Consider the following 25471-nt stretch of genomic DNA (forward strand, 5'->3'; position numbering starts at 1 on the left):
GAGAAGAAGAAAAAAGAAAAGAAACAAGAACCAAGTTGTGGCTCAAATGTCTTCGCCTGTTTTTCTAATCCATCTCGCTGGGGAGAAAGCATGCTTAACAGATCAAACTGTCCGAAAAAGGCAGTCTGCATCCCTCATGTTTAAAAAAGAAGGACTGCGTTCTCTTTCCTTCACACATCAAAGGAGGCACTCGAGGAGGAAATAAACCATAATTAGGCATGAGCGAGCGAGCAGACAGACCCCCTTCCTCTGCCTTACCCATCCCCTCCTCCCGGGTTCCCCCCTCCACCGCCCTAGCAGCCGTCCTGAACGGGAGCGAGGGACCGGCCACCGCAGCAGCTGCAGAGACCGCGCGCCCGCGCTCCGGCCCGTTGCCAGAATCTGGGCGGCGGCGGGGCCGGCCCAGGGGCGCGCGCTCGGGGACGCGCTCATGCAGCGGTTTTCTTCTCCCACAATCCAGAGGCAGCGGTGCAGGAGGGGCGGGGAGTTGGCGGAAGGATATCGACGCGGAGGGAGCAGCGCGTTCCCTTTGACGGCGGGCTCGTAAGCGCTGGTCGGGCGGCGAGGAGTGGGTGTGATGCGGCACTGCGGTTCTGAGGCCGTTACTCCGGCTCCTCCAGAGAGGGCGGAGGAGGAGGCAGGAGTGCGGCGGTGATTTTGTGCCCGGGCTTACCAGAGGCGCACTGAAAAGGCTGGCGGGACTCAGGCAGCCGGGGGCTTAGGGACACACATTCAAGCCCCCAGTCCCCGGCAGGGGAAGGGGGCTGGAGGCGAGGCGTGAGAGCTTTGGAGGGATGGTGTCTGCTCGGGGGGAAGGGGCGAACCCTGCCTGTCGGTGGTGAGGGGCTGCGGTCAGGGGAGGCTCTGCGGGTCGAAGCGGCTCCCTGCCCACTGGTGGGTGGAACGTGTAGCGCGGAACGCGGCGGTCGAGCCTGGCGGCCTCTCGGACCCCTGACGCGGAATTTCATTTAGCCCACGTTGGGATTAATTCATCGGGGGCAGTTTCGCCGGTCCGCTTCCTCCAGGAGCTGGGCAACCTTGACGGGCTTTTTGTCTTGCTCCAGCCCCCTTTCCCTTCCTCCTCCTCCAGATGCCTTTTCTCTGCCCCTCCTCGCCCGGTACAGACATTTCCAGCGCAGGCTACCGCTCGTGGGGGTTCTTGAAGGCGCTTCACGGGATTTCGGCTCGTTTCCCTCGGGGGTGTTTGAGGAGGGAGAGTTTCCCCCCCTCCTCGATGGGATTTTCCTCGCTGGTCGAAATGAACTTTCATTGATTTCTTCTTACTTATTTAACGTTTAGTGGCCAATTCCCTAGGCGTATTTTTGTGGTAGTTCCTTTTTTTTTTTCCCTTTTCGAATACATAATCTGTAAAATGGAGAACGAAATTTTTACTCCCCTTCTGGAGCAGTTCATGACCAGCCCCTTGGTCACTTGGGTAAGTAGGATGTCCTTTATTGCTGTGTTATTTGTGGCTGCAGAGATGGAGGTGGGCGTTTACGTCCTAATGATCCTTCTATTCTAGGTTAAAACGTTTGGATCCCTGGCTGCAGGAAATGGGACCAACCTGGATGAATATGTGGCTTTGGTGGATGGGGTATTCTTGAACCAGGTCATGCTCCAAATGTAAGTGTTTTTCTTCTTTTTTTTTAGGTAACTTGTTTTCCTTGAAAAATTACCTACTGTGAACTTGGAGACTATGTTTTAAGCCCTTAATTTGGTTCTTTGGCAGAAAATTCAGGTGGTTTAAGAATTGGATCTTGAAAGAAGTGATAATCATATGTGTCCTGCTCATTTATCACAGCCCAGTAATTTTACCTGTTAAAATTGTGAAACTTTTATTTTTCTTTCTGCCTTTATTGTCGTTGATTTGTCTTCAGTACTGAAATCCAAACCACATTGTGTCATCTTTGATAATTGGTAAAACAAGAGAGCATCAGAGAGACAGACACAGACACATATGACTGGTTCTCCAAGAGAAAAGAAAAAGACTTTACTATGAAGTTATGTGCATTTGGTGCAGAAATGGAGTCTGATTAACCTTTGTGTTCAAGAATAAATGGCTCAAATGTCAAAACATGAAGTAATAACAGATTTCAGAAGATAGAATTTTAAACATCAGTTCTGATTGGTGAGGAGGACTGTTGCTGTAGCAAGCAATTTAAATGCCTATAGTAACTAAGTCTGATTAGATGACTTTTATTGTGTGAATTTTGAGATTACTTAATATATGGTGAATCATTTAAAGGTATTTTTAAGGTTTGAAATGCAAGTAATTGAAGTCTTGACAACTAGATGATTGAGTAGTCAAATCTTTGTTTTTATGTTTATAATATTGAATTAATATTAAGCAGCAGTGTGTTTTTGAGATGGGAATTGGATATTGAAAGCCTATCAGTAGCTGATCAGTGAAATAAAACCTCCATTTTTATCATTGTAGGTATTATAGCGTACAAACATACTAAAAACTTCCACATAGGTTATCAAATTGAATATTACAGTTGCGTCTAGAATTATGTGTAGTTAGCCTTATTTCTCATGAATACACTCTAAAAGTAGTTTGCAACTTTTGATTTGAATTCTTGTCTTATATTGTGTAAAATTATTACATTTTAAATAAATACTTGTTACTAGAGAATAAATCTATTCTGCTGTGATAACTTTACATCAAAAATAACAATTCTGTATTTTATTGAAAATTATTTTTTCTGTTTAGATTTTTGTCTTTAAAGGAGGTTAGAAGTCAAATCCATAAATAATTGTTCCAGTGTTAGCTTCTCTAGTGTTCAGAGATTCGTGTGTTGTTTTTCATGTATGTGTTAATCATACAGGGAAGTATTATGTGTTCTTTTTTTGTATAGGCCTCCTAAGAAATACATACATAATCTAAATGTGTGTAAATATTTTTTTTCTTTAGAAAGGAAAAAAGAGTAGACATAAATTATTTCCAGCTTAGTATTTTATTTTTAGCAGCTACCCTATGGAATAACTTTTTCTTTGAAATATTATACTATTTCCTAAACAAAATGGTAGAATGATCAAACTGACTATTTTAGGGAACACAGGACAGGAAGGGTAGCCATTATGATAGATACTTAAAACTCTCCCCCTCTGTGTCTTTACTTGATTATTTGTAGGCAGAAAATTTTAATTTGTGTGCTAAAAAATGTGTGCTCACAAAAAATAGGAAAATATATTAGTTTTCCACTGTAATTTTTTTTTTTGCTGATTTTTTTCCCTAAAGAATGTTTAGATTGTTTTGAGTCCTAGTAATTAGCTCATTTCCACTTAGAGTACACTTTTATATTTAAGTAAATATGTTTATATATATCCATACGTATGTGTATATACGACATCCGTGAGTGTGTGTGTGTATGTATGTGTGTGTGTTTCATTTGTTAATGAAAAATAATGGTGTTCCAAATAGTGGTTGCCAGGTTTTTTTTGGAGAGGACTGGTTGCTTTCTAAACCTCAAATCTGCTGCTTTGTTTTCGGTTCCATCTCTCAGGTTCCTTAAAAGTTTTTTTGGTGTCCTAATTCTATTCTGAATGACCTATATAAATTAAAGGAAAATAAAATTTATAAAAGAGAAGTATGTTTTTGCTTTTCTAAAAATTAATTTGCTGAAATCAGATAAATACAAAATTTTTAATGACCTTTTATTTCAGTGATAGGGCAAATAAACAATATATTATTTTAAAAGCTGTGTTATTACATTTTGAAATCTTAGGATTTTTTTAAAATTAGGATTTTTGATGGGCATGTGATTTAATTTACTGTATTAAGAAAGTGTCAGTTGAAACTCTCGAACCCAGTAAATTAACCTAAAGGTTAACGTTAGTCTAAATAATTTCTAGATTACATTTGGTTATAGAATTTGTGAGCAAGAACCATTTGTAAAACTATTTATATATTTATCTTCAGTACCCTGTGCTTGAAGTTTGTTGAGCTTCTTGGATCTGTGGGTTTGTAGTTTTTATCAAATTTGGAAACTTTTCAGCCATTATTTCTTCAAATATGTATATTTATTATATACATTTTTACCTCCTTCCTCCTTTTGGAAGTCTGATTACATGGGTGTTAGGTTGCTTGACATTGTCTTAAAGATTACTGATGTTCAATTTTTCTTTTGTCTTTTTCTTCGTTTCACTTTGTATAGTCTATTGTGATGTCTTCAAGTACATTAATCTTTTCTTCTATAATGTTTAATCTGATCTTTTTAATTTTTTTTTTTTAGTTGTGGATGAACACAATACCTTTATTTTCTTTCTTTATTTTAATGCAGTGCTAAGGATCAAACCCAGTGCTAGGCAAGTGCTCTACCACTAAACTACACCCCCAGCCCTTTAATCCGTTCTTAATCCCATCATCTTAATTTTCATTTTGGACATTATTGTTTCATCTTTAGAAATTTAATCATTTATATCTTCCATGTTTTCTTTAGCTTTTTGGACATACGGGAGCTCTACCTGGTCATGTCCATGTCTACTAATTATATATGTGTCATTTTCTTGAGTTTTTTTTTTTTTTTAAATATGTCATTAGTTGTTGATGGACCTTTATTTTACTCATTTGTATGTGGTGCTGAGAATCAAACCCACTGCCTCACACATGTTTGGCAAGTGCTCTATCACTGAGCCACAACCCAGTCCCTTGAGTTGGTTTTGATTGATATTTCTTCTCATTATGGATTGTATTTTCTTGTTTTTATATGCCTTGTTATTTTTTTATTTGATGCCAGATATTTGAAATTCTACCTTGTTGGTATTGGATATTTTCAGGGTGGGGGGTGGGGTGGCATACTAGGGATTGAACTTAAGGGCACCTGACCAATGAGCCACATCCCCAGCCCCATTTTGTATTTTATTTAGAGACAGGGTCTCACAGAGTTGCTTAGCGCCTCGCTTTTGCTGAGGCTGGCTTTGAACTCAGATCTTCCTGTTTTAGTTTCCTGAGCCACTTGGGTTACAGGTCTGTGCCACCTGCCTGGCTGGTATTGAATATTTTTTTATTCCATTAAATTAAAAAATCTTGAACTTTGTTTTGGGATGCAGTTACTTGCAAACAATTTTGATCTTTTTGAGACTTGCTTATAAGTCCACTTGTTGTATTTATTATTAAGGCAAAACCCTTTTAAGTACTTTGACTAGTGGGAGCAGGAATTGTTTAGTGTTGTTCCCTCTAATGATAAAATTGGTGATTCTTTCATTATCCTTGGATAGGTTCTTTATATTTATATATATTTAGATATACTTCACAAAGTATATCTAAAGAAACACTTAATACAGGCAGTTGGCTGAGAAATGTTCTTTTTTCCTATCGAATCTTGAGATTTCAAAAGTAGATTGGCGAGGGGGGCTAGGGTTGTGGCTCAGTGGTAAGTACTCCTCTGAAAACTTGAGAGATACGGTGTTCCTATACAGCTCTTAGGTACTCTTTCCTGTGTATTCCAGTTGCCTTGTCTCCAGATTTAATTGTATCTCCTCAATTCAGGGAGACCACTTTGCAACTGCCTAGGTTTCCTCTTGCCTATTCCTTGGCCTGGAAACTTTTTCAAGATGATAAGCTGGAGCAGTTGTTGGACCCAGGCTGTTTCTCATCTAACAGAGATCACTGTCCTTTGTTGCCTGATGTTTAATGTCTTGAAAAATGTTTTGTATATTTTGGCTTACTTTTTCTAGTTGTTTCAGGCAACTGAGTAAATTTGGTCCCTATTATTCCATCTTAGCCAGAAGTGGAAATCTGTTTATATACTTTTAATTACACTTTTGCTCTGCTGGTCTTATATTACTGCTTTCAGATGTGACATAGACTTTCATTATAGGAGCCTTACTATAGAATTTTTCCATTCAAAGTGTTTATTAAGTATAGGTATATTGATTAATTTAGTGAGTCTGGTGTTGCTGTTTTTGGACCCAGACTCTGAAAATGAGGAATTGACTTCTTAACAACATTATTTTCTGATCTTGTCTTACAATTTTGGAAACTGTTCACTGACTTGGGATTCACTGTGTTTAAAGGTGAATCTTGGATTTCATTGACTAAATCCTGGAGTCAAAGAATCTCTAGGAGCTTGTGACATGGCAGCAGTCATCTTTAACTAATGGGAAAGGAGAAGCTATTTAGAGATGAGGAATGATAGGCCAGCTTTTCTGTATGCTTCAGGGCATTTTCCTACTTTAACCAAATGAAATATTTTTTTTCTTGGCATTCGTTACCAGACATCAGACTTGGTGACAGTCAAGCAGAAATATATATATATATATATACACTATATATATATATATTTATAATATATATTTATATTTATACTATATATATACTATATATAATATATATATATTTCTGAGAAGTCATACAGTTTTGAACAAATGTTGAATATTTTTTACTATAAGTTTTTAAGGAATTTATGACATTTAATTTCATAATCCTAAAATTTAAACCTGTGCTACTTATGTTATCTAAGCTGTTGAAAATGTGAATATGTTAGTTTTAAATGTTAGAGTTTTATACTAAGAAAATTATTAGTAGTGTCAGAACAATATTTAGGATTGCTTTCTGTGATTTAACCTCATTAGGTAGCTGTAGAGATCTTATTTGGAACAGCTGCTTGTGATATACTTGTTATGACTTTTTCTTCTCTTTTAGAATCTTGAATTTGAAGGAACTTTATCATCTGTTGTGAAAATTCCTTTTTATTAAAAATTTTATTTATTGATTGATGCTTGTAGTGCTGGGGATCAAACCAAGAGCCTTACATGGGTTAGATAAGTGCACCAGCACTGAGCTACATTCCCGTCTTAAAAATCCCTTTTTAATTAAAGCCCTGACAATTGATCATGCAACTTCTGTTTAGGTATTTCCTGAGAATCAACTTCATAAAGTATATCTAAAGAAACACTTAATACAGGCAGTTGGCTGAGAAATGTTCTTTTTTCCTATCAAATCTTGAGATTTCAAAAATAGATTAAGGGGGGCTGAGATTGTGGCTCAGTGGCAGAGTGCTTGCCTAGCATGTGAGGCACGGGGTTTGATTCTCAGCATTGCATATAAATAAATAAATAATAAAGATCCATCAACAACTACAAATATAAAAATTTAAAAATGCCTTAAAAAAGTAGATTGGGCTAATGTTATGAGTCTAATAACCATCAAATGACATAAAATATGTAGGCTGTTTTACCAGGTATGACATTGACTTTGAATTTCGGTACTGTTCTCAGTTTTTCTCAATGGGACTCATAGTTTATATTCAGTTTTGTTTCATTTCTTTAAAAACTTGTTGTCTTGATCCATAATCACAAGAAGTTTTCTAAAACACACATTTTTACCATGTCACTCTTCTCTTTAAAATGATCTATATCTTTCATTGTCTTCAGAATAAACACATTGTTTAAGCATCTAGAATTCTTTGTGATCTGGATGCCAGCTTCTTTAATTTAGTACCACTCTTCATTGAATGGTCTAATATCCAACAAATTTGTAATCCCAAAGACACTGTATTCTCCTATGTTTCTGTGCCATTCTATACACTCTTTCCTCCCTTAGAACACTTATATCTCCTCACTGTTGCTTTCTTTAACTGACTTCTACTTACCTTCGCTCCTCCTTTGCCGTTCCCTGGCTCCTGCTAGCCTATGTATTCCTTGTGCCTCTATAGGATGTTGCATATGCTTTGATTATAGCATTTATGTCACTGTATTACAATTCTTGGTTTGCTTCACTCCACTGACTTAGCATGTGAGTTTTTTGAAGTTAGGGATTGTATCTTTCATCTGTGTTCCTAGCACAGTGCATGAAATAAATTTGGACAGACTCTGGTTCAGTTCTAGCTGTGCTGCTTATTAGTGTGTGAACTTAAGTAATTTGCTTTAATATCTCCAAAGTTCACTTCGTGCATTATAATGGGTGATAATGTTTCCTTCAGAAGCAGGAAGGATTGGACATAATCTTAAGGCCAGGATAGTATCTGTTTTCTCACTTGTTGACCACTGTATCTCCGGTGCTGGTTACTGTCATTAATTCTCCTTTGCTACATCATACCTACATATTTACTTGTTTCACAGTTTAGTTTTGTATGATCTGACTTGGTGTCACCTCTTTAGCAAGCTATGTAACTTCTCAATTTCTTCATTTATAAACGGGGGTAAAATGAATCACAGGATTATTGTGAGAATCAAATAAAATAATTTGTGCACAGTGTTTAGCATATGGTAAGTGTTTAATGTTAACTCTTGATATCTTCTTTAAAATTTTTAAGTTATAAGTGAACACAATATCTTTATTTTATTTTTTTTTGTGGTGCTGAGAATCGAACCCAGTTCCTTGTAGATGAACACAACATCTTTGTTTTATTTATTTATTTTTTTATGAGGTGCTGAGGATCAAACCCCATATCTCACGCATGTGAAACAAGTGCCCAACCACTGAGCTACAACACCAGCCCTGTTTTGTTTTTATTATTATTTATATAATATTTTCTTCCTAGATGCCCTCCCTTCTTTCTTTGCTAAGCATATTTCTACTTATCCTTTAACATTCTGTAAAGTTTCTTGGTAAAACTAATTGCTTTCTTTGCTATGATTCTGTAGAGAGTAGCTGCCGCTCTAGATTTTTGTTAGCATTTTTGTGTAATGATTTGTAACTTGTTGTATATACTATCAGTACTTAACATAGGATCTAGCATGCTGTAAGTTTTCAGTAAATGTTGAGGAATAAATACATTATAATTTTATAAATTTTCAAAATTTTGGAAATATGCTCTTGTTTAGTATTCTAGAATTTAGTTTTACTTTTTAGTTTGTCTTCCATTTTCCCCTTTTCTTTTGTTCTTTCCCTGTATTCTTATTTGTTTCAATTACCTTTATTGGGATTTTTCCTCCTGTTATGTCTCCATTAATGGGAGGTGAGAATGACAGGTCATGGTCTATGGTTTTGTATGGTATTAAAATATATAATCATTTTTATTTTAGTTTCCAGTAATTTTTCTGATGTTGAAATGTCCCGAATGTTGAGATTTTTGTACATTGCCTTATTTTGTACTGAAGATCTATCCATAGTGATTGCCTAATTCTCATTATAACTCATATCTAGTTAACTATAGAAATTATGAGAACCTGGAGAAGAACAAATGAGTTCGTTGCTACATATGGATATGTATAAATTTTTTAACTGAAAGTTCCCTTTATAACATGTATTAATTATGAGAAACTAGTTCTCACAGTATAGATAGAAAGTAAGACTAATTTTATAATTATATTCTTTTAAAAGGACCCCAGGATCCATGAAAGAGTTTGATATCAGTCTAGGCATAAAGTTTTGATATTTGGATATAATATTTGAGATTTTACTTGATATTGAGATATTTGTACCTCAATTTGATCATTAGTGAACTTGCTGTTTTTAGAGACAGTGTGGTATAAAAATAAAAAATATGGACTTGAGAGTTTAAGCCCTGGATCAGTCATGTAATGTAGTATTTAACCCATTATTGAAATTGAGATTTAACCTGAAATATTCTCTTTATTCCTGATTTTATTCCTATGCTTTCTTAGTACTATTTTGCTAGGTCAATAAATAACAGAACTAGGTTGATGAGCCAGGCATTAGGGCACACACCTATAGTCCCAGCAACTCAGGAGGCTGAGATAGGTGAATCGTGAGTTTGTAAGTTTGAGCATAGCCTGGGCAACTTAGCAAGACATGTCTCAAAAAAGGTGATGTTGGGGGACTTAGGTCAGAGGTAGACCACTGGCCTACTCTGTATGAAGCCTTGGGTCTGGTCTCCAACCCACTAAAAGAAACAAGAACAAAACCCCCAAAAACTAGGTTGATGAAACTCATCAACTTTGAGTGAAAGAAGGCCTGCTTCTAATATTTGTTGAACCCAGGGAAAATGTTTGTTACAATAGGCCTAAATATTTAAAGATTATCAACCAAACTAATAAGTTCTTAGGCATGTTATGGTCTTTTATCTTAATAATGGCTTAAAAGGAAGCATTCAAATTTAAAATTTAGAATTTATAAACTCACAGCAGAATGTGTTGGAGCTACTCTCCTCCCATCACCCTTGGCTCTTTCTGTCACCATAAAGATGTCTCATGCATAGGCATGTCAACACTCTGCATGCATGTCTAGAATCCAAGCTTTACACTCCTTGTTCCAGACAGCTTCCCCTTGGCCCAAGGGTGTACACATCTGCAGTGCAGTTCATCCTCAAAACACATCTGTTAAAAATTGGGTTAGAGGTAATCAGGCAAGATATTCCAGAGTTCTAGGTACCTGGAATGTTATTTGAAAAGAAGAGTTGATGACGTATAGGTACATCCTTCTGTTTACGTGGACTCCTTTCCTAGTGGAAGTGTGTGGCGTGGGAGGGCCACAGTAGGACTCAGCAGAGATCTTTTTTATAGGATATGAATACAATACTCAGGGATGAAGGAGTGAGATATCAAAGATGATTTCATTCATTGGATAGTTTCTGAGCGCTTACTATATAAAAAAACTGTCTGCTAGGTGCTAGAATATGCTTTGTCCACTAGTAAGGGGGATGAGCATGTAAGCATTAGAGTATGCTACATAATGAAATTGTGATTAATACAGTGCTGGTACAAAGAGGAAAATGATGATTTACATGGAGGAAAGACTTCTTGGAGAAAGTAGCATTTGAACTGGATATAAAAGTTAACTAAGAGTAATTGGGCTGAGCAGGAGTTCTAAATACTGGGGGGAGTGGAAGGAAAGACATTTTAGGCAAAGACAGTAGCAAGAAAGGGGCATAAAGATATGAATAAAATGGTGGATCAGGAAGTTTTGAAGAAAGTGGAAAAATTTTGCAAGACTATTATAGGAGGGAATCACAAAGGGAGTTAGTTAAAGATGAATACAAGTATAGTCATGCAGGGTTGATGGCTTATTTGAAATTTGGAAACCACACATTTGTAGAGGAGCCAGTCATCATGGTTGGGTAAACCAGTAATGCTTAGCTATTCAGAAACTGACAAAAAAGAAAAGTCTGTAGAATTTATTCAGAATGGGAGATTGATAAGTAAGTATGGGATGAGAGAAAAAAACATAGTAGAGATTCTTAAGTGAATAATTGAGGTCTCAGGTGACTAGCATATAAACATTAAAGTGAGGGGAGAAAGCAGATGTCTTCAGGAAGAGGATGATAGACCAGAGGTTGCAAGAATTGTGCAGGAAGAGTATGTTTTAGGGCCTGGGGATGTGGCTCAAGCGGTAGCGCGCTCGCCTGGCATGCGTGCGGCCTGGGTTCAATCCTGAGCACCACATACCAACAAAGATGTTGTGTCTGCCGAGAACTAAAAAATAAATATTAAAAATTCTCTCTCTCTCTCCTCTCTCACTCTCTCTTTAAAAAAAAAGAGTATGTTTTAGAAGAAAAGAAGTGAGAGAGGGTGGAAAGAATAGGAAGATGAATTCAGAGGGTACTTAATAGAATTTGAGATTTTGGATTTTGCAATTCTGAATAGTGATTAGAGCCAAGATGACCAATGTGTAAAGGTGGATAAAATGAACTTAGAGGAAAATAATTAAAGTTGAGAAGGAACTTCCTTTCTTATTCTTGAAGCTTTGATTTTTTAATTGCTGCTAGTAGTAGAAATGAGGGTTAACTCAGAAATTAAAATAGAAGACAAGGCAGTAAATAGTTAATTTTAACAATGTTTTAACTAAAGAATAATAGTGGGAAGGAAAAAAAATGATAACTGTTTATAACTTTATTTATTATTGTTTAATTATTATTATCATTTTGGTACCAGGGATTGAACTTAGGGGTGCTTAATCACTGAGCCACATCCTCAGCCCCCCTTCCTTTAAAAATATTTTTTTAGTTGTAGATGATCATAATATCTTTATTTTATTTATTTTTATGTGATGCTGAGGATTGAATCCAGTGCCTCACACATGCTAGGCAAGCACTCCACCACTGAGCCACAACTCCAGCCCCTCCCCAGCCCTTTTTTATATTTTATTTTGAGACAGAGTTTCACTTAGTTGTTTAGGGCCTCAGTAAGTTGTTGAGGTTGGCTTTGAACTTGCAGTCCTCCTGCCTCAGTCTCTTGAACCTCTGGGATTACAGGTTTGTGCCACCATGCCCCTCTGTTTATAACTTTATATAAATATAATCTTTGTATTAAAATGAAAAAAAAATGATATATTCTTTTTTTTTTTTTTTTTTTTTGGTGCTGGGGATTGAACCCTACTAGGGCCTTGTGCATGCAAGGCAAGCACTCTACCAACTGAGCTATATCCCCAGCCCTAAATAACATATTCTTAATGTGACCTAGTTTCTAGGGAAGACTAGGACAAGAAATTGAACTTCGCATTATCATTGACTGCATAACTATTTTCTTTCCCTGGGTGGTGAAGGAGCAAGAAAGATGGTTTAGTTTTAAGTATTGAGTGTTAGTCCTTGATTAAAATCTTGGTAATTATAAACTAGTGAAGGATAAGAAGTTATAGAGAAAACCTAATGGAGACAATATTCTAATACATCTTTACCAACACTGCTTAAAAAGGGTGAACTATAGTAAAATTCCAGTTAACTGAAAATGTTCAGGGAAAATGGGGTGTTGGGTTTTCCCATATTGAGAGTTAACTTAATTTTTCCAGCTCTTTGTTTAAAATCTTTACAAATGAATTAGATTATATTTATGCTGTTGTAAATAGAATATACATGTAATAATTCAAAATCTTGTATCTCCTTTTATTTTTTTAAACTTATGTTAGTGTTAAATATTGAATATATATCCTAAGACAAATGAATCCAAAGATGAATGAATCCAAAGTGTGAATTTGAAGACAAATCTCTTAGTTTGGGATTTCCCCTCCTCTTTTTCTTTAGTTTATATAGATTTAAAGGTTTCTTTTGAGAGAGGGCTGGGGTGGGGGAGTGTTAATTAGTTAATGGGAGTAGAATAGGGAACTGTGAGGTTTACAAAAGTTATTTTGACCTTTGGAAACCATGGATAGTCATGGAAACCTGTATATGGAGGAATTTAGATTTAATTTAAATCTTGAAGAACGATTGTACTTTGGTACATGAAGATAAGGAGAGGAAGATATTTTAGGCTAGGGAAGCAGCTATAGGAAAAAGCATAGTGTATGTATGATTTTAGAGATGGTGAGGAGATTAGCTTATTAGAAGATTCAAGTTGGGGAATAGCAGAGTATAAATTCACATAGGCAAAGTATACCAGATTATGAGAAATTTGGAGATTAACTGGTATAATTTAGAAAGTATATGGCAGGCAATGGAGAACCACTTAAAATTCCTTATTACATGATTAAAACATTAGATTGATATGGAATTCATTTGCTCATCTAATTTTTTTTTCTTCACTGACCAAGATTTTATTTTATTTTTTTATTTTTTGGTTGTTCACAACATTACAAAGCTCTTGACATATCATATTTCATACATTAGATTGAAGTGGGTTATGAACTCCCAATTTTACCCCAAATGCAGATTGCAGAATCATGTCAGTTACACATCCACAATTTTACATAATGCCCTATTAGTAATTGTTGTATTCTGCTACCTTTCCTATCCCCTACTATCCCCCCTCCCCTTCCCTCACATCTTCTCTCTCTACCCCATCTACTGTAATTCATTTCTCTCCTTGTTTATTTTCCCATTCCCCTCACAACCTCTTATATGTAATTTTGTATAGCAATGAGGGTCTCCCTTCATTTCCATGCAATTTCCCTTTTCTCTCCCTTTCCCTCCCATCTCATATCTCTGTTTAATGTTAATCTTTTCTTCCTGCTCTTCCTCCCTGTGCTCATGTAATTTTTATTGAGCCTGTACTATGTATACTATTGTGAGACTGAGAATACATCAGTGAATCAGTGCAACTTGAATGTAGGGGTGTTTGAAGCAAGGGGGAGTGTATTAGGGTTCCCTGAAGGAAAAGAACCAACAGAAGAAAACACACACACATATACACACATAATTATAAAAGAAGATTTATTAGATTCTTTTACATCGTCTGAAAATGGGTAGTCCCAAAAGGCCATCTGCTAGCTGGAGACCTAGAGGAACTAGTAGCTGCTCAGTTCAAGAAGCTGGAAGCCTAAGAACAGGAAGGACCAATGATGTATCCCTAGTCTGAAATTGAAGGCCTGGAAACTCTGTGGAAAATTGCTGTTAGGAGTCCACATTGGAGGAGTATAGAAGCTGGAGTCTGATGTCTTTGGATGATGCCATCAGCAATAGACATACTCTCTAAAGAAGAGTTGAGTGTGCATCCTCTGCAGTTTCTTCCTTTTTTCTGCTTTTTGTTCCATCCCAGATCCTAGCCTTTTGGACAGTACTGCCCACATTCGGAGCAGGTGTCTCTCCTCACTTTGCTGTTGCACATGTTGATTATCTCTGAAAACATCGTCATATATACCCCCATAAGTCTCCTAATCCTAGACATTTCCTTGACATCTCAGTCCTGTCAAGTAGACAATGCAGATTAATCATCATAGGGGGGAATAGAAAGGAGCAAGTAAAAGGGATGAGTGGGCAATGATAGATGACATCTGAGTTTATGGTGGTCAGGTCCTAGATCAGGTTGAGCGGTTATTGGAGAAGGAGCAAATTCAAGAACTGTTTCAAAAGAATTGATAGTATTTTAGATGCAGTGTATGAAAGACAGGGAGAATGAAACATGATGCTAAGGTTAAAACTAAGCCAGTGCACTCTGGAACACGCCTGTAATCCCAGCGGCTTGGGAGGCTGAGGCAGGAGGATCATGAGTTCAAAGCCAGCCTCAGCAAAGGTGAGGCACTAAGCAACTCAGTGAGACCCTGTCTGTAAATAAAATACAAAATAGAGCTAGGGATGTGGCTTAGTGGTCGGATGCCCCTGAGTTCAATCTTTGGTACCCCCCCAAAAAAAGAAACTGAGCAGACAGATTATATTTTAAAATATGTATTTATAGGAAAAATGAGATTTGGATACTTAATTTTACATAAAAAAATATATATATATATCTTTTTTCTTTATATACAACTAAAACCATTTAAATGTATGAAACAGCAATATGTTTTGACAGTGACATCTAATTTTGTGTGAGAACATTTCAATAGCAGTATATTTGTGCTCTTGTTTAAATTTTGTTTTAGAAAGTGCATATTTCATTTTCAAATTTATTTAGTAGTAGTTTAGGGATGTATTACTATGATTCTTTTGGGCCATTGGAATGCTTGACAACTACATTTATAGGCTATAACTTATCTGGGAGACTTAATTCTCTGGAAAGTAATTTGCATTTTAATTACTCAGAATTAGTGATCTTATTAATGTTATTTCTATTAATTGTGAATATTCAGAGTTTCATCTGAGCTAATGCTGTCTTCAATAAACTTTTGTTATTCATTGTGTCTTTAAGAAACTTTTGTTATTTGAGAGTATTCATATAATTACTCCTTTCCATGTTATTCTATAAACATTACTTGTATTGAATTGTATTCTGGAAGAAATTCCTTTCTTATTTGCATGATTTTACAGAGTGGTTTTTTTTTCTTAATTGTGCAATGTAGAAATTTATTTCAAGTAGTTAATGTTAAAAAAAACTTTTTTTTTTGGTACTGAGGATTGAACTCAGGGGCACTCAACCACTGAACCACATCTCCAGCCCTATTTTGTATTTTATTTAGAGACAGAGTCTCACCAAGTTGCTTAGTGCCTTGCCATTCATTGCTAAGGCTGGCTTTGGACCTTTGATCCAAAAACTTTTTTTTAATGTCCAGTATTTATTGTTTACATTTTTCTTTTGAATATTTCATTATCCTCAGTTTTGCTATTCATGGCTATTTTCAAAATATTCTTAAATCTTAGGTCATTTGTTGTTTCATCTTTTAAAAATTAGTGACCCATTTAATAAATTGGAAGTCCCTGAGGTGGATGTGGTGGCACATACCTGTAGTTCAAGGCCAGGTTGGGCAATTTAGTGAGACCCTGTCTCAAAAAACAAGGGCTGAGATGTATCTTAGTGGTAGAACACTCTGGGATCTATCCCCAGTACCAACAGATACATAGATGGATGAATGGATGGACAGAGAGAGATAGGCAGACAGATAAATACACACACGTATACTTAAATCCCCAAACAGCTTACTTTTTTCTTGGGCCATTGTAGATCATGTTGCAAATTTCTTTAAGTTTTCTATTAATAATTCCATACCTTTTTATATGTGTACTTTTTCTCTAACTTGATTAACTTGATGATTTTTTTTTTTTTTGGTAGTGCTGGGTATAGAACCCAGGGCTTGTGCATGTTAGCCAAGCACACTGCTACTGATTTTTTGTAGATCACATTTGTTTTCAGTGTTACACTTGTTAGATATGGCTCTCTTTTTCTCTTCTAGTTTACTTTTTATTATATTATTTTATTTTTTATTATCTTTAGCAGTACTTTTATAATAGATACCTGTTAACTTGCCTTTAATTCATGGTTTTATAATGTGGTTAGCAATGATGCTTTTGGAGCACTTTCTGGTACACTGAAAAATACAAACCAATATTGTTGTAATCGTGTTATACTCTTAATGGGAATCCATTTTCTTAGAGTTGTCCTTTGTGGGAACTTTAAAAAATTGTAGATGGACAGAATGTCTTTATTTTATTTGTTTTATTTTTATGTGATGCTGAGGATTGAACCCAGTGCCTCAAACTAGGCAAGTGCTCTGCCACTGAGCTACAGCCCTAGCCTGGGAACTTTTTCAATATTAGGGAAATTGATGATGAAAAACAATTTCTTACCTAATTTAAAAACTGGTTGACAGTTTCTATGTCTTTATATATATTTTAGTTTGTTGATTAGAAGAGATTATACTTTGGAAAAAGTTTTTAAAGATTTTCTTCATTTTAGAGGTGAACTGTTGAAATTACCAAGAGAGGGAGTTTAGGTTAAGTATTTGTATCCTATTGAGTTAGTAGTGTAGGAGTGAAAGCAATAGTAATTAAGAAGTGTGTTACTGATAGAGGAAATGCCTAACTTTGCATCAGCCCACTTCAGCATTTCTTGAGTTTCTAGGACTGACTATATTTGGACAGATACTGCCCTAGAATACTGATTTTTTTTTTTTTTTTAAAAGGGGAGGAAAAAAAACCTCTGTAACCCTATCTTAAGGTTTAATAAGGATAACAGGTAAAGACTCTTGTCACAGCACAGCTACATCAAAATTCATAGCAGCTCAGTTCACAATAGATAAGCTATGGAACCAACTTAGGTGCCCTTTAATAGGTGAATGGATAAAGAAAATGAGGTACATATGCACAATGGAATATTACTCAGCCATAAAGAAAAATGAAATTATGGCATTTGATGGTAAATGGATGGAACTGGAGACTGTCATGATAAGTGAAATAAGCCAATCCCAAAAAACCAAAGGCCAGATGTTCTCTCTGATATGCAGATGCTGACTCACACTAGGTGGGGTTGGGTAGGAGAGTGGAGGCTCATTGGATTGGATGGGGAGAACAGAGATAGGGAAGGGGGATGGGAATGGGAAAGACAGTAGAATGAATTGAACATAACTTTCTTATGTTCCTATATTAATATATGACCAGTGTTAACTCCATATCATGTATAACATAAGAATGGGAAGTTATATTCCATGTATGTTTGATATGTCAAAAATATATTCTACTGTCATGTATAACTAAAAAGAACAAATAAAAAAATTCTGTCACAGATCAGTGCTACTCACTTGTCCCATAAACAGTCTTTTTTCATTTTAGTCACTAGTCGTGTGGTTAACCACATCACTTTATGAAGGCACCAGTTAACCTAATACTAAGTCCTTAGGTCTCCATTACCAAGGTCAGGAATTGATTTGCCTAATTCAGTGGTTCTCAAAGTGATATCCATAGACTTCTGCAACCCCAGAGACACTTTGAAGGTTGTCTATCAGGTCAGAATACTTTTCATAAAAATATTAATGTTATTTGCCTTTTTTGCCTGTGTTGAAAAAGCACTGATGGTACAAAAGTAAAGGTGGGTAAAACTGCTGGCTCCTTGCCATGATCAAGGAGTTGCACCAGATTGGTATTGGTAGTTATTGTATTCTGCATACTGTGCATTTGTAGTTTAAAAAAGTAAAAATTTAAAAACCCAGTTGATTTAAAAATGTCTTTGATGAAATAGTAAAGATTGCTTTATTGTTTTGATCCTTGACTACACATTTTTTTAACATTCTGTGGAAAAAAATGGGAAGAGTACATAAAACACTTCCATTGCATAATGAAATATGATTAGCTCAAGGAAATATGTGTGAGTTTTGAGTTGCAAGGTGAACAAATCTTTGTTTTGTGAAGAACTAGTTTTATTTGAAAGAACACTGACAAAATTCAGACTTGAGTATAGAGCAGATGTTTTATCAAAAAAATTAAAGTGAGCCTGTAAACAACTGATTATATTCTCAATAATAAAATCTGAATTATGGAAACATAAGCTTGTCAGTTTCTAAGTATTTAAAGACTTTTCTGATGGAGGTCAGAGGTGATAGTGATTTTTTAAAATTCTGAATAAAATATGCTAACATTTGGAAGATCTTTATTATAAACTCAGAGAACCAATATTTTCAAAATGACTAGTGTAAGATGTTAAGAAATCCACATTCATCCATTCAACATGCCAGATAGACCATCGGTTTTTAATGTCAGAGTAAGGAAAGTTGAACAATATGGTTTCACAGTTTACCTCGAAACCAAGTACTTCTCACTGAATTTTTGTAGTGTCAGAGAAGAATACTGAGCCACAACCCTAGCCCTTTTTCATTCTATTTACTTATTTATTTGTTAAGTATTTTTTTTAGTTTTAGATGGACACAATATCTTTATTTATTTATTTTTATGTGGTTCTGAGGATCAAATCCAGTGCCTCACAAGTGTCAGACAAATGCTTTTCCACTGAGCCACAAGCCCAGCCCCTTTTTTATTTTTGATTTTAAAACAGGGTTTCACTAACATTGCTTAGGGCCTTACTGAGTTACTGAGGCTCGCCTTGAACTTTTGATCCTCCTGCCTCAACCTTCTGAGTCCCTGGGATTACAAGCATGCACCACCACACCTGGCTAAACTATTAAAGAGATTTAGGAAGATAAAAAAAGTTACTTCCACTGATATTTTTTCTGTTTTGGAAAAGATATATTTCATAAATATACTCTTTGTGATAGAAAGTACAATATTTTTAGATGAATTAATAAAGTTAAATTTTTTAATACAGTAAATATAATAAGCAAATTTCTAGATTTGGGGGTCTTTAATAATTTTAAACAGTGGGAAAGGATTTTGAAACCGAAAAGTGAGAATATGAATAGATTAATATTTGAAGGGTTCATGTTTACCCATTCTGTAGGAAATAAAGGGTAGGCCTTCAGCCATCTTCTCCAGTTTAGATAAAACCAAAGTTACATGTATGTAGTATTGGATTTTAATAAGTTTTCTGTGCATTTCCAATTTTTAAATAAAGCTTTACTTCTTTTATTAAATTAGTGAATACTTGGTAGGCTATTAGCTCAGTTTTGGACTTATTAGAAGATGCCAGATTTTTCTTTAATCTTTAAAGGAGTAATTCAGTGTGTTTAAAATTATGAGAATAAATCTGTAGGTGGTAGTTACAATACATACTGTTCCAAACATGTTTATTATTGTGAAGACCAAAATAGGGGCTGGGGTTGTGACTCAGTGGTAGAGCACTTGCCTAGCTGTATGCAAAATTGCTTGAGGCTCTCTTTTACTGCCATATTACATATGTGTGAGGCACTGGTTTCAATCCTCAGCACCACATATAAATAAATGAATAACATAAAGTTTCATCAATGCCTAAAAAATATTTTTTTTAAAAAAAGATCAAAATAATTAATACATGTGAAAATATTCTGCAGATTTGTAGAAGATTATATTAGTACTAAGTTGTATTGTTAGCTTCCATGCATAGTGATTAAATTTGTGAAACAGTGTGATAGTGAGAATACAATATTTTTAGATGAATTAATGTGAATTAATTAAGTTTATGGGCTACCTTTAAAAAAAAGGATACCTTTTTTTTTTTTTAAAGCCATTTATTTCACTGATTAATACTAAGAATTAATACTTAATATTTCAATAGACCTCGATAGTGATAATATTTACCAGGTTAACTATATTCATAAAACATTCTGATTTATGTGTATTTTAAGTTAGATATGAAACTCAGTTATTTCAAAAGTTCCATAGTTATGTATTTATATAACAAAAAATTTCAAAAAAACCCCAAAATTCTATACAACTAGTTTTAAATTATAGAGACATGATCAAAAGCATGAACACATGTAGCAAAAGCACTGATGGTGCTTTACTACCATCAGTTAAGCATCAACACAGAACAGATGGTCCAAGAGGACACACAACAGCTTTGCAGTCTGGATAGAAGAGCATAAAGCCATTAAAACTATCAGATTTCTGTTTCTCATATATATTAATCAATGAATAAGACATAATCCTCAGTTGTGCAAACACTAAATCTCAGTGTATTAATGTTGCAAAATTGCTAACTTTCCCTTCATCTTTTCTCCTAATTTAAAAATAGATGTATACAGTAGAAAATAATACTATTACCTGTTTATTATTTAATTGAAATTAATGCAACTTGTCATAAATAGGTCATTTATAAATGCAAAATTGCTTGAGGCTCTCTTTTACTGCCATATTGCATTTAACTTCTGACTGGAAGATTTGAGCTATGTTGCTAGACTGTTTGTCACTAAAACATATTTCATTTCCATTTTATAAAAAAGGTTGGTTGATCTGCGATTGTGTTACCTTGGAAATAGCTGTGTATGATTAGAAAAGTACTTGTTCATACTGCACATGGTACATAGGTACCATTTAATAGCTCATCTTTTATTTTAGAAAATGGCCTTTCCATATATATTCTTTTTTAAAAGGTATGCATTTAAAGAGCCTTAACAACTTTGTTAATTATGATTATATATTCTGAATTAATCTTTGTTCAGCATTTTGAATATTAAACAAAATAAAAAGCGTAACAGTGTACTATTTAGAATACTTAATTGACCACAGTTTCTTTCTTTTTTTTTTTTTTTAGAGAACTTTGGAATCATAGTATATTCAGTTTGTTTAAATTACTACACTAAGGTTTTTAAATTAGATGTACCCTTAAAATACAAGAAATAAAATACCTTGAAATACAAGAATGGGGATGTTACAGAAGAATTATATTGTTTGGTTTATGCTTAGTCTCATGGATTTCTTATGACTCTGAATCCTTAGCATTGAATTCAACATATAATACAGTTTTATTAAATATGCTTCTGCTAAATAATAAGAAATTATAAATATTTTTACTTAGAATTATAAATATTTAATTATAAATATTTTTATTTTTAATTATAATTATGATTGTAATGCATTCCACTCTTGTCATGTATTAAGAAATAAAAATAAATAAATAAATAAATAAAAAGAAAATAATCATCCCACATGCAAAAAAAAAAGAAGTAAATAAAATGGACAGGCTTCATGAAGCAAAAAATTTTTTGGAGATGCTTTTCAAATCTCCTTAAAAACATGTTTTGCATAATTAAAAGGGTTAGTTAATACCAAAGGGTTTATAACAAAATCCAGCAATTCACTGTTCTTTCTCTCCCCTTAGTTCCATTCCCCAGAGTAAAAACTTATAATTTTTGCACAAAAAATTTCCTTTTTATATGTATTATTTATAGTTATATAATATGCCTACTTTGGTATTTATTGGTTTATTGCTTTTAGACGTTGTCTGTAGATATCCTGATAATGGCAGATACGATTTTATCTTTTTTATGTCTCTTATCTGTATTTCTCCTTACCCTGTCCTGATAAAACTGTAATTACAAGTTTACTTGTTAGTAATCAGTACCTACATTATTGTAACTTTAAAATGTTTGCTGCCAAATTAGGTATTATTTTTCCTGAAGTTACTAAGTGTGTTGATTTGCATAATTTTCTGTAAATTCATCCTTAAATATTCAACTATTTTTCATAGAAGTGGAACTTACTTTTTAGCAGTTTAACCTGAGGACAGTTTTTCTCACATGTAAAGATCATATCTTTCGGGCAAAAGGACATGTTTTCTATGATCCTAACATATGTCAGAGTGACCCTTTCTCATATTAGACATGCATCAAATGGGAAACCTGAGCCTTGTAATTGAAAGTTTATTACTTTCTAGATTCATGCCTAGAATGTTTAGTGGTTATCCTGGCCTCAAAGTGCAGAAAGTTTATGGTAATAGACTATGAAGTAGGAACTTTGCAGTTCTGTTTCATACTAAAATAACCTTCAACCAAGTGCAAGGTAGATTAGAAACTGAAACTGGGGATTTCAAGTGCCTGAATGTTAGCCTAGTCAACCAAAGAACTTCATTATTCTCCTGAGTTTCTTAATGAGTCTACCAGATCATAGAAGTCCTTTCAGATCTCATGTATTCATTTCAAAGATTTGCAGATACAAAGCAGCACCGTTTTATAAAGGATGTAGAAAACTTTTATTTCAATCTCTTTATGATTTCTGTTCAATGTAAGGCTGTTTTTAGGTTTGAAAGTATTTTTCTCCTCAAGTTTTTAAAATGTTTTCTCTAGCTCAAGTTGTATTTTTCATTTTCCCTTCAATTTCTAAAATAATTTCATCTGATATCATTAATATATAAAAATTAAACTCTTTCTTATGTATACTCAGAATAAATTGTTAAAAGCAGGTTTTCTCAAAAGCTAGAAGAACTTAACGTGAACTTAGTTGTTTTTACAAAAAAGATTTGATTAAACCAAAATTTTAAATTCTGAAACCTTGGTAATTCTTAGAAGAGCTTTATGGAAAGGAGACTTTCAGACTTCCTAAAAACTGAATAAATTTTGAGATACCACTTGAAAAGTGTTAAACATAAATTTTAAAAGAAAAATTTTAAAACTTATTTGAGATCTGGGAATGTAGCTCAGAGATAAAATGTTTGCCTAGCATGCACAAGGCCCTGGGTTCGATCCCCAGCACTACAAAATAAGCAAAATATTTATTTGAAAAAATAAATCAGTTTAAAGAAAACAGAGAAACTTGATAACATTGTGTTGTGTCACAAAGATAATATTTGCATCATAAAATTTGTTAAAGTGAAAGTGAAGTCACAAGCCAGGCATAGTGAGGATGGCCTGGAATCCTACTGGCTTGGGAGCTTGAGGCAGGAGGATTGTGAATTCTAAGCCAATCTCAGCAAAAGTGAGGAGCTAAGCAACTCAATGAGACCTTGTCTCTAAATTAAATACAAAAAACAGGGCTGAGGATGTAGCTCAGTGGTCGAGTGCCCCTGTGTTCATTCCCTGGTACCCTCCCCCCCCCAAAAAAAAAATGAAACCACAAATATATTAGGATACTGTTAATTTCATTGACTGGTCCAAATTATGTTGTCATGAAGTAATGAGCTAAACTATAAATAGGTATAGTATTTTTGTTTATGTCACTGTAATGAACTGGTGGGAAAAGAACAAATCATCTTTAGTTACTTTCTGTGAAAACAGAATTAGGAATATGCTCAAAGTTTACAGGTAATATTGCTTGAACCTTTCTGTCATTTTTTTTCTTTGTTTTCCTAAAAGATCCTTTAAGAGAAAAGTCTAAAAAAGAATAAAGGGAAAAAGCACTAGGGAAGAAAATTACAGGTTTGGACTTCAACTTTCTGATTTATAGTGAAACGAGGTTTCTGTCAAGTATTTTCTTACTCTAAATGTTATCAGTGTTTGAATAGGAACAGTCATGGGTGAGAGGTATATAAGGGATTCCAAAAATATAATAAAATAGAAATAAAAAGATGGAAGAATGCTTTAGAGCTAAGGTATTTATTGAATGGTTATGGTTGCAACTTAAATTTATATAACTATAGGTGAACTTAACACTGGGATTGTTTCTACTTGGTTTTCCCAGTTACAGATGAACTTTTCTCCACAATGAAAGCTTGACTACTGAAGTTTTTATACATATTAAGTAATATAATTGGTATAGTAGGTATTCAGTGGGTACTTGTGTAGCTCACTGACTAAAAATGTACTGGAGTTGATTATATAAGCCAAGATTTTTCCCTTTGGTTGTCTGAGTTCTTAACCATGACTTCCTGACCATGCTGCTATTTGGCTTTGTTTGCCATGACACATGACTTGACTGCTATGCTATAGTCTCCTTGTTTTTATAAGACTAACTAGTTCTGGTTGGTGCTTTGACTTCAGAGACCCAGTTTTCCATTTAAATTCTCATTTGCCTTGGGCTGGTCTGGTTTTACTCATTGTTTCCCCTACAGTAAGCATTAATCAGTCACAACTCATATTCTGCCTGCCTTACTAGTATTCTCCCTTGTTCTGCAGATAAGTACTCTGTTATTCAGGTGATCTTTGAAACAGAAACTTTAGTGGGGAGCATCTATTCCACGCTGTCAATTGAGTGATCTTGAAAGAATGTCATCTCATAACTCATTAGAGATAAAGAATTTTAAAAACATTGTGCAAAATCCTGATCATTTATTTTCAGTAGAAAAGTGGATGAAATTTAAGGCAAATGAATATTTTACAGTTTATAGTAGAAGAGATTAAAATGGTCAATACACATGAAAGATTCTTATGGTTAATATTGTAATCATGGAGTTACCAGTTACAACATAAAAGCACAATTGCTTGATACCTGTAAAATGTAAAATGTAAAAGGTATGTGAGAAAAGGAATTAAGAGTGGGAGTATAAATTCTGACAGCCATTGTGAAGATCTTTTTGGCAGCGTTTATTAGAAATGAAAATGCATATACCTTATGCCCCAATAGTTCTTCTCTTTGCTTCAGAAAAAACCTTGAACATGTGATGTATGTATGAGAAAACACCGCCTATTGCTGCATTGTGTATAATAGTGAAATTTAGGAATGATTTATCAATGAATAAGTGAATAGAAAACAAGTAGCACACTTGATATGAGTTGAGAGTAAGGAATTGGGTCTTGCTTGAGCAGGAAGGGACCCCTTTGGGGAAAGGAGCCATATAAAGGGCTTTATTTGACCTTCTTGGGGTGGAAGTTGTTGATGTGACCACACATGTTGTTGTGGCATTTGACAACACAGGGTGAAGGTGGGCATAACACTTCTTACAGATAATCATGTCACGGTTATACTTCTAGGCAAGCTCGTACAGGGAAGGCTCAGTGATGCCATCTTGTAGGTGAAGCACTAAGTGCAGCAGGGTGGACTCTTACTGGATGTTGTAATCTGAGAGAGAATAGCCATTCTGTCCTCCAGATGTTTGCCCACAAATAGCAGACACCACTGATCAGGTGGGATGCCCCCTTATCTTCAATTTTGGCTTTGGCATTCTCAGATGTGTCACAAGGGTCAACCTTGAGGATGATGATCTTGCCCATCAGGGTCCTCACAAAGTGCATCTCTGTGTCTGCCATTGG

General features: G+C 34.9%; 1 protein-coding gene across 10 annotated transcripts in view; it reads left to right on the forward strand.

The window, feature by feature from the left end:
* Positions 1-25471, forward strand: part of CCDC88A (coiled-coil domain containing 88A) — a 220116-nt gene that overhangs the window by 83890 nt on the left and 110755 nt on the right. For 4 of the 10 annotated variants that reach the window (XM_081265240.1, XM_081265244.1, XM_081265237.1 and 1 more), the window contains exon 3: positions 1523-1623. In XM_081265240.1, the coding sequence (XP_081121366.1) occupies positions 1523-1623 (101 nt within the window). Of the gene's footprint in view, positions 1-70; positions 1436-1522; positions 1624-25471 lie in introns of those variants that run through there. The other 6 variants (XM_081265242.1, XM_081265243.1, XM_081265245.1 and 3 more) reach the window with 6 other exon arrangements.

Source organism: Spermophilus citellus (genome assembly GCF_964194105.1).
Source record: "Spermophilus citellus genome assembly, chromosome: 13".
NCBI classification, from domain to species: domain Eukaryota; kingdom Metazoa; phylum Chordata; class Mammalia; order Rodentia; family Sciuridae; genus Spermophilus; species Spermophilus citellus.